This window comes from Oncorhynchus mykiss, chromosome 2 (genome assembly GCF_013265735.2).
Source record: "Oncorhynchus mykiss isolate Arlee chromosome 2, USDA_OmykA_1.1, whole genome shotgun sequence".
NCBI lineage: Eukaryota > Metazoa > Chordata > Actinopteri > Salmoniformes > Salmonidae > Oncorhynchus > Oncorhynchus mykiss.
The window spans coordinates 74,102,668-74,113,258 of record NC_048566.1 but is presented as its reverse complement, the minus strand read 5'-3'; the positions used below and the strand labels follow the sequence as shown (position 1 = coordinate 74,113,258).

The 10,591-nt window shown below is 39.3% G+C and overlaps 1 protein-coding gene and 1 pseudogene across 2 annotated transcripts in view; one reads left to right on the top strand and one right to left on the bottom strand.

Moving 5' to 3' along the window:
• The first annotated feature begins 411 nt into the window (after positions 1-411).
• Positions 412-1,281, top strand: LOC110501884 (annotated as a pseudogene).
• A 1,153-nt stretch (positions 1,282-2,434) lies between these two features.
• Positions 2,435-10,591, bottom strand: part of LOC110495989 (RNA polymerase II elongation factor ELL2) — a 40,861-nt gene continuing 32,704 nt past the window's right edge. The window contains exons 9-12 of one of the 2 annotated variants that reach the window (XM_021571578.2): positions 9,949-10,012; positions 7,377-7,548; positions 7,206-7,250; positions 2,435-6,409 (exon numbers count right to left, since the gene is read on the bottom strand). In XM_021571578.2, coding sequence (XP_021427253.1) covers positions 6,299-6,409; positions 7,206-7,250; positions 7,377-7,548; positions 9,949-10,012 — 392 coding nt within the window. In that variant the 3' untranslated portion in view covers positions 2,435-6,298. Of the gene's footprint in view, positions 6,410-7,205; positions 7,251-7,376; positions 7,549-9,009; positions 9,422-9,948; positions 10,013-10,591 lie in introns of those variants that run through there. The other variant, XM_021571589.2, reaches the window with a different exon arrangement.

The window sequence follows — 10,591 nt, the reverse complement described above, 5'->3', positions numbered from 1 at the left end:
TCTGGAACCCGCTGGTTTTCTGTTTTGCCTGATAATTAATTGCACCCTCTTGGTATCCCAGATCGAAATCAGTCCTTGATTAGAGGGGGAAAATGAAAAAACCCAGTGGACCTGGCTCGGAGGTCCAGAGTTGAGATTGACGGATCTAGTGTATATATAAATCATTGGTACTGTTTGGTATAGCCAAAAGATTCAGACCCTACCTTTACGCTTGTTTACACTGAGCTGCACTGGGGTCGGAATGCCATCATGGTTACATTAAGACACCGCTGAGTCAGCGCAAGATATGGGTCGGAAATCTACCTTAATGCATGGATGGGATAAGGCACTATACTCAAAATGTTACTACATCGAAAAGATTGAAATACTGCTAGTGTTTCCTGAAAAACGCCCTTTTCGCCCTCAATATGCATGTGCCTGTCAAAGTATTTGCTTTGCAACAATTCTGCAATTAAAGAGCTTGTTGTCAAACTGCAGAGTCTGGTGTCCAGAACATGAGTTCTGAAAGGAAATGTGAGTTTGTACAGCCTTCATCACCAACAACTACTGCACTCTCCAGGGACATACTGTAACTAACTAACCGGTTGAACAAGTGTTTTTGAAACAAGAAGTAAGCTAATTATTATTGGAAAGAGGCTCTCTAGTCTACCAATAATGTTTGGTTCAACAATATGTCAAATGTAGCCTAATTGATAACTGTTTTCATTCATGAGCATGTGCTGAATTCTGTCATTGTTCTTTGTTTCAGTGTTCAGACTGGGGAACACTGTGAACTCCATTGACGAAGCCAGGCAGACTTTGTAGCTCTCTGACCCTGTGCTGCGTTTCTGCCTTACTGTGGCCAACCTCCAACGGCCCTTTGCTTTATCTGCAACAATTTGCTCTGGGCCAGAAATGTTGGCATTGTCTATGATATCAACAAGGAGCAGTGGAGCTTGAATGCCTCTCGTAGCTACTTCTTGCCAAGAAGTTAAGAGTCTAACCAGAGATGTTTATGTTGTTTTCCCAGATTATGGTTCAGAGAACCAAAAATAGGCTGTTTCAACAGAAAATGGATCAGCACCTCAAAGACAGACCCGATCATGCTTTTCTGCTCCTGCTTATTGAGAGTCTTAAAAGACATCCCTCGGTTGCCCTCAACACACTGAAAAACATTTGATATTTCCATTTCACTGGACAGGTTGGGCGTTTACCGGTCAAACCCAGGGGTGGTGGGCTTTTGTGGGCTAATCTCCTCTCTGTTAGGGTTAATGTCACCCCAGTTTGAAAATTAAACCATAACCTAGAGTTAACGGTAAATGAATGGAGCTAGAGTTATTAAATGAAGAGAAGCTATATACAGTATGATGAGCAGATGCCGGTACTAAGGTTTGTAGTCACTGGTCAGAGAGAATTTTGCACGGGTTCCTTACTTTGAATATCACTACAGGTGAAGCTTCATGTTGGCAGAAGTTCACTGTTGATAGTAACCCCTTCAGATAGTTAAACTGTTTGGAGCTTAAAGGGCTTAAAGCTCAAATACTTTTATGTGTATTTTATGAGTAGCTTTCATTTTTTAAATCACCTCATTTTTTTATGATTACTGTTGGGACCAGAAACAGCTCATTGATTGGTATCATCGGTATCATTAGACATCTTTAAATTAGTAGATAATAAAGGGAACTTTGCAGTAGTTTAGGAATCACAAAGACAGAGACTGGACAGGGATCTTAGTAAACTTTATTGTTTACTAGTGTATGATTGAACTTAGTGCACTGTAGTTGGGTGCCATAATGCTTTATTTTACAGAAATTTGACAGATCAAGAGTTGCATCATCCAGCCAGTATGGCCACACTCATCCAAGCCCACCAGTTAGCATCGTATCCTTTATGGCCTTATCATTAGTTATAGATCATTTCTGTTCATTGTGAGGAAAATATAGTTAAGTTCAAATGTCTATGCAAATCATGTATTCCATAATAGAAAAGCATTATTAATACAGTAGATTTCTATGCATAATGCAATGTATGTAACAAAATAGGTTGAATTGGATTTTTTTAAACTGTTCAATAAGAAAATAAAGCGATCCGATGGACTTTTGTGCAATTATTCACAATGCTGATGTAAAAGTACACTTATTTGAAGTCCTGAGTTGAAAAAAGTAAAAAAATAAATAACATGGTTAATTACCAAGCAGTTTGATAAATGTGGCCCCTGGGACTGAAGCATGTTGAGAAACACTCAAATGTAGATGACTAATTTGGGGTTGAAATCTTTCATTTGGAGAAAATATTTGTCCTTTGCTGAACTGATTTTATCTAAAGTATTGTAGGGAATTGTGTGATGCACATTCGCTATTCAATATGATGATCAGTTTGTGGTGCAAGGATTCCCCGAAAAGTGCTGAAACACTGCCACCTTAAGGAAATATATAGCAATTTATAAAACAGACAATTATTGATGAAAAGAGCTTTATTTTTTTTTTCAGAGACATTAATACATTTTGTAGTATTTTTCTAGAGGAAAAGTTGGTGATAAAGCATCCCTCACAGACAATTGCAAATATATATATATATATATATATATATATATATATATATATTACATTTACCTTTCGTCAAGTAGAGGCTTCTTGTCTGTCTTGAATAGATTGAGGAAATTGGGCAAAGAAGGAAGCAAAAAAAAAAGAATAGTTACACAAATTTGTTCTCAAAAGTCGACAATCTGTAGTGATTTATACTAGACAAGAGATTTTATTTCACATTTCTATTGAGACATTTAATTTACCAATATCAACAAAGTAAATGCACCAGCAACAGCGAGACAATAAACAAAAAAATATTCTAGAGTTGTTTGATTTGTAAGCAATATGCACATTAAATGGCATTTTGCATTTCAAGAGCACATTGTGGATGTCTTAACAGTTTTCAAGGACCTTTAGCCACAAAGCTGTAGTCCTACACATGAAAAATAAAATTTAGGGACCAATAATTTGAGTACATATATTTTGTTTCACCTGAATCATGCAATCAAATCAATTATGAAAGATAACATTATGTTAAAGCCAATGTGACTCAGATTTTCCTATTAGAAGGCACCTCGCTAACTCCTGCGTATATCACAATTAGCACTTATTCAGATGAATATGGCTCAGTCCAATACTGCACACAGAGACAGTGGTCTGTACTAGTCTCATATCTGGTCATGTGCTTTCCAGAATACCACAGTCAGTAGCATATATTTAATTTATTACATTTAGAATTCAACAATAAAAAAAGAACCCAAACTGTGACAGAAAACTTCCACTATGTGTACATGTCAGGGATGAATCTAGCCCAGTCAAGCACTTCTGAGAGACCTTTCAGACATGTTTCTATACGGAGCTCTGAAACAGTGGTGAAGAATGGTAATGGATGAAAAAAAAGGCCCTTAACATAGTCACAATTCATTTTCTATACTCCATTCATGATTATCAAACAGTTATCCACAGAGCACTCATGAGGGAAACGAACAGAAATTAACCTATCACAAACACAAAATAATTAAGGCCTAGATTCAATCGGATCAAGCGTTAAGCGGTGACAGCAGACAGATGTTGTGGCCCTCTCAGACAGATGTTGTGGCTGCTCTTGCAACCATTGTCACAAAGCCACAACCGCCCCACTCGCGTTAGATGTTCAGAAGGAGAAAGTGTAGGTTATACAGGAATAATGACGCTCAACTTGAAAAATCGTTAAACTAAATAATGAGGGTTTCTATCATCATAATCAAGGTGCAGATTACATTACACGTTACACTGTTCCATCGTGTAAACAAGACGGCATGAGATTTCTGTTAATGCGACTCCGTGTAGTCAAATGCAATGTTGGCTTTATCTATAATGCAGGGAGCCACTTGTGGATTTGACAGCTCTAACAGCTCCACCTCATAGACCGTCAAAACAAACGATATGCGGATGTTCGCTAAAGCAGATCTGATTGAATCGAGCCCCAACTCACAGACCGTCAAAACAAACGCTATGCGGATGTTCGCTAAAGCAGATCTGATTGAATCGAGCCCCAACTCACAGACCGTCAAAACAAACGCTATGCGGATGTTCGCTAAAGCAGATCTGATTGAATCGAGCCCCAACTCACAGACCGTCAAAACAAACGCTATGCGGATGTTCGCTAAAGCAGATCTGATTGAATCGAGCCCCAACTCACAGACCGTCAAAACAAACGCTATGCGGATGTTCGCTAAAGCAGATCTGATTGAATCGAGCCCCAACTCACAGACCGTCAAAACAAACGCTATGCGGATGTTCGCTAAAGCAGATCTGATTGAATCGAGCCCCAACTCACATGGTAGAGGAATAGATCAACAATGTAAAAAGACGTGCAGACATATAAGACGCAGTATTGAAAGCATTATATATTAACATAAATTATGCATTTCCTTCAACCCCCAAAAATGTGAACTAAAATACATGATCCTAAAACATTATATTAAATTGAGCAGATTAAAAAAAGAGAGATTACATTACGTTTCAGAAAGTCAATATCAGAGACATGAAAATGTGTTAATGGTGTGTTAAGGCAAAATGAACTATCTTCCCTTTACATTTAAGACAGCAATTAAGTAGCAAGATAGTGTACACAGACACTCACGTTGATTTCATTACTGCTTACGAGTAGTCACTGTATTTGAAAAAATATATGTCTTCAAGCCACAGATAATCAAAGTGAACTGTATGAAATCCCAAGTGATGACGACAGGTACACCCAGAGAGGTTCAGTTAATGTGGTCCAGTTTGTGTAAATGCATCTACTGTAGACAAACACACCCAGTAGCCCAATGTTGTAATGGAACATTCACTGATTCAAACTGAAAATAAACTGTCCCATCTTGCTGAGGTGAAATCTAGTAGACTGCTACAGCAACATTAAGAAATACAATGTTACCAATGGTTACCACAGCATTTTCCTACAGAGCAGTTTCAACAGCAAGAGTGAAGAAGTTCACACAAATCTCATCTTTGAACTATGATTCATCTCTGATCTATCGAACCTAAACCAGGTTGAAATCCAAAGACACCAAAAGCTTCAAAATATTGAATTTCATCACTGCACGGAAGCAATCCTGTTTCTTGCTGGGCTGATAGAATACATCACACAGGCACAAGCTTTGTAATATAAAAATGGCTTTTGGAAGTACTGTTAAATGCTCTGGCATTCCACTCAGTCTCACAAATGTATTGGACTATTGATCAAGGTAATAAAATATTCATTAATATTGTATGAACTGTATTACTATCATCAAAAGGTCAGAGAATACTGGCTCAAACAATGAGAATAATTTATCCAGAAGGATAAGAAGGTAATAGAATGCCATAACAATCCAAAAATATTACTTTGGCGTTTGATTGCAGTTCTTATTCAGATTAGTGTTCTTTCAGTAATGTAGTGGTTTAAACAGAAACATGGGAGTATACTGTATGACTAAGATGGCATTTTACTATATCATACAAATATCAAGATTCATAAACATTTTCTTCAGCATTGAGGGGGCAGTTGTTTCCAATCCCATGGCCCATATTTGATGAAGCAGAATGGCTCAATTACTGTAAACAGGAACTACAGACTGAACGTGAAATGTGGGTCAGAGGCGATTTGACTGGCATGTCTGATTAATGACATGTACTGTATCATCAACTTTAACAAATAGAGAAATTATCAACTCAAACAGTTCACTTCTTGTTCATAGAGGTCTGAGATATTTCCACATAACATTGCATATCTTCCAGCGTCCCCTAATCTTAATCCAGTGATTACAACCCTCTCTATAGAAATCAAGATCTTATATCACTATTTTACATCTATACATTCAGTGAAACAACAAACCGCAAATTGTACTGGGTACTTAAATATAGCATGGATAGAAGACTGGGTGTGAAGAGCATTTATTCTCATCTGTCCTTATGATTGTACCATCAAACTAAGTCTTTCTGTGTAGTCATGGCAATAGACCAAACGTTAAAAGCATTGGGCAGGAGAGTTCACGTACATTAACATTATGGGTAGAAAAAGGAATTTGGCTTAAATTGCCAGCCATTACAACAACACTCGTCCTCAAAAAATGATTCATTTGATCACGAGTCGCTGGTCTTGGCCCACTTCATATAAGAGAACCTCTCTCCTCTCTTCCATCAACACTTGGAGGAATAAAGTGAATGTGTGATTCATATGTGATTAAACACTCCAGACCCAGGCTCGGCTGGTCAGTCTTTTGGTCCGTTGATAAAATAGCACCCTGTGGCAGCAGGGTGCAGGCCAGTCACTATGAAGGGGCCTGGATACGGTCATAGTCCAGGATCAGACCTTTGATGTGAGACAGTTTCTGATGCAGATACTCGCATCGCTTCTTCTCTTCCCGGTAACCAGGAAACTTCTGCAAAGACAAGGCAGAGGGCCGTCAGAGAGCTGGCATTATGGTGACATTGACAAAGTAGAGGGGCGTGTAGCGTATGGGAAAAGATTATCCTCAGAGGTGTAAGGAATTAAGTAAAAATACTTTAAAGTACTACTTCAGTAGTTTTTTGGGGTGTATCTTTACTTTACTATTCATATTTTGGACTATTTTTACTTCAATACATTCCTAAAGAAAGTAATGTACTGTACTTTTTACTCTATACATTTTCCCTGACACCCAAAAGTACTCATTACATTTTGCTTAGCAGGACAGGAAAATGGTCCAATTGCCACACTTATCAAGATAACATCCCTGGTCCTCCCTACTGCCTCTGATCTGGCAGACTCACTAAACACACATGCTTCATTTGTAAATTATGTCTGAGTGTGCCCCTGGCTATCCGTAAAATAAAATAATAATAAGAAAATAGTGCCATCTGGTTTGCTTAATATAAGGAATTTGAAATTATTTATACTTTTACATTTGATACTTCAGTATATTTTAAGCAATTATATTTATGTTAGAATAATTAATCATATTTAAAACCAAATACTTTTAGCCTTTTACTCAAGTAGTATTTTATTGGGTGACTTACAATTTTACTTGAGTCATTTTCTATTAAGGTATCTTTAGTTTTACTCAAGTATGAGAGTTGGGTACTTTTTCCTGCACTGTTGATCCTAATAACAACATTAATATCACTGGTATGAGTCAAGAGTAGATAAGACAGGCTATAAAAAAATGCAATAATACTCCATGCTCATGCATTACTTACTTTCTTATATTTTCTGTATTTCTGCAGGATTTGGTCCTCCATGAGCTGTAACGGAAGAAAAATACAAGACATTTAGTAAGCCCTTGAAAGTTCATCAAGCCAGGTCTTTAAATGTTTAAACAGAAGTGTTTTGTTTTGTGTATGGAAGTGACGTCAGTTCCTTGCTCATACCTTGTATTCCTGTGTACCGGGGGAGAGAGTGTTGATCTTTGAGCTCAGCTGAACAAACATCTCTGTGATTGTACCGATCCGGTGATGCAGGGCCCTGTACTCATCATACTCTGCACAGAAATCCTCCTTGTACTGTTGCCGTTGCTCTGAGGCTGTGATGATGTTGTACTTTCTGGAAAGAGAGACAGTAACATCTTGTGAGCTGTCATTTCAACAACCACAGGCCCATGGCATCCATCCACTATGGTCTGGTCTAGTCTGGCCAGCTGTGACAGGCAACGTGGAATGGCCACATCAGGAGGTAGAAATAGACAGGTTAGCTGACAACGTCACGAAAACGATGTGCACAATTCAACGGGGCAGAAAGCTGTGTATTGTTGTGATTCTGGTTGGCCAGATGCAGTAGTTAGCAACAATGACAAAAAGCTGCCATGTGGGGAAGCGTAGGTGGCTTGTTTCAGGTCATTGTATCTTGTTATTGATACCATGTCTTGTTTTGAGGTGTTCTGACTGATACCATGCCTATACTAATATGGCTAAAATTTGCTAGCTAGCTAACCAACAACTGTAATGATGCATTTTCATTTAATTTCACCTTTATTTAACCAGGTAGGCCAGTTGAGAACAAGTTCTCAATTACAACTGCGACCTGGCCAAGATAGAGCAAAGCAGTGCGACACAAACAACACACATGGGATAAACAAAACATACAGTCAATAACACAATAAAAAAAATCTATATACAGCATGTGCAAATGTAGTAAGATTAGGGAGGTAAGGCAATAAATAGGCCATAGTGGAAAAATAATTACAATTTAGCAATTAAACACTGGAGTGAAAGACAGAAGATGAATGTGCAAGTAGAGATACTGGGGTGCAAAGGAGCAAATAACAACATGGGGATGAGGTAGTTGGGTGGGCTATTTACAGATTGGTTATGTACAGGTGCAATGATCTGTAAGCTGCTCTGACAGCTGATGCTTAATGTTAGAGAGGGAGATATGGGTCTCCAGCTTCAGTGATTTTTGCAATTCGTTCCAGTCATTGACAACAGAGAACTGGAAGAAAAGGTGGCCAAAAAGGAATTGGCTTTGGGGGTGACCAGTGAAATATACCTGCTGGAGCGTGTGCTACGGGTGGATGTTGCTATGGTGGCCAGTGAGCTGAGATAAGGCAGGGCTTTACCTAGCAGAGACTTGTAGATGACCTTGAGCCAGTGGGTTTGGCGACAAATATGAAGCGAGGGCCAGCCAACGAGAGCATACAGGTCGCAGTGGTGGGCAGTATATGGGGCTTTGGTGACAAAATGGATGGCACTGTGATAGACTACATCCAATTTGCTGAGTAGAGTGTTGGAGGCTATTTTGTAAATGACATCGCCGAAGTCAAGGATCGGCATGATAGTCAGTTTTACGAGGGTATGTTTGGCAGCATGACTGAAGGCTGCTTTGTTGCGAAATAGGAAGCTGATTCTAGATTTAATTTTGGAGATGCTTAATTTGAGTCTGGAAGGAGAGTTTACAGTCTAACCAGACACCTAGGTATTTGTAGTTGTCCACATATTCTAAGTCAGAACCGTCCCGAGTAGGGATACTAGACGGGCAGGCGGGTGCGGGCAGCGATCGGTTGAAGAGCATGCATTTAAGAGCAGTTGGAGGCCACGGAAGGAGAGTTGTAAGGCATTGAAGCTCGTCTGGAGGTTTGTTAACACAGTGTCCAAAGTACAGCCAGAAATATACAGAATATACAGTATTTGAGAGAAAACAACTGCTCATTGTTGACATTTATTTACGTTTTCAATAAACATTGGAGATTAAATATAGTTTCCATATAATAATCTAAACCATCCCTGCATGTTTTATGCCACGTAGCAGGTGTAAAATAAACACCTTAAACTAGATCCCTACATAATGATCTTGATTAGAGGAATAAAAAACTATCAGGGGAGGTTCAACCAAACCAGTAAATGTGGTTAAGTTAAGATGGCGTGTCGCCTTGTTAACGTCCAACGTGGAAGTTGTGCCACAGGCTCTCTTTCCATTTTCCCTGAAAACCAGAACATCCAGGACTCAGAGGCTACTAATCAACCAACCCATCTATATAAACATCTCTCCAGCAGGTGGCACTGCAGATTAGCAGAATGAATGGCCTTTGACTCAGCAATGATTTCACAGAGATGTGTTCTCAAGATGTGGAAATGTAAGACATTAGATCATTTGTTTTCTAAGTCATTCTCTGTGAAGCTCTGTTATTACTGAACATGTGACAGACCATTTAAACGTTCACATTTTCCACTATTTATGTGAATATTTTCAATCTGAATCCAGACCTTTTTGAACAAACCACATTCCTTTCACAACAAAAGTGGTTAAAGTAGTCATACCATTAAAGAAAACATTGAAGCAACAGATGGTAGTAACAGAACCTGAGACTTTGAAAGCACATACTGGCTTCACTTCTGCCATGTTTACAGCTTGAATGGGCTTCAAATAACAGATTAACCTAGCAGCACCACTCAGAAACCCAGGGCGATTCTGGAGGACTTATGAATGAAGCAGTGTGTTTCAACTTACATGAAATAGTCAGGCAGCTCTTCCGGTGAAGTACGAGTGACAGGTGTTTTAGCCCCCTCATGGTCTGGAGATAAACACAAGCAGAGGAAAAAAAAGGTTAATGTAATCTGCCAATGCAAACGTGACAAAGCTCATATCATACTAAGGCTGATGGAGTCGTTTATCAGTGCTACTGATAAGAGACCTGCTCCAAGGCAGGCGGTGACGCCAGCAGCGCCCCAGATTGGGAGGCAGAGCAGCCTGCTGACTCGATGGACCGTGGGTCACCCAGCTGTTCCACAGTCAATCATGTACACACTAGCCAGGGAAAGGAATGGGGGTTGCTCGTGGAAAGGGGATACCTAGTCAGTTGTACAACTGAATGCCTTCAACTGAAATGTGTCTTCCGCATTTAACCCAACCAGTCTGAATCAGAGAGGTGGGGGGGGGCTGCCTTAATCGACATCCACGTCTTCGGTGCTGAAGCTACATACACAGCACCCTTTCCACTGGAAATGTTCTTCAGCTCACTGATTTAGTGTCACTCTGTTGAAAACCTACAGCAATTTACCATGAGCCTTCTAGATAAGTCACTTAACCTATTTGGGATAGCTTCCTTTGAAGTTTCATAATACTTTACCAAATTAGGTAGTAGTTTTACTAC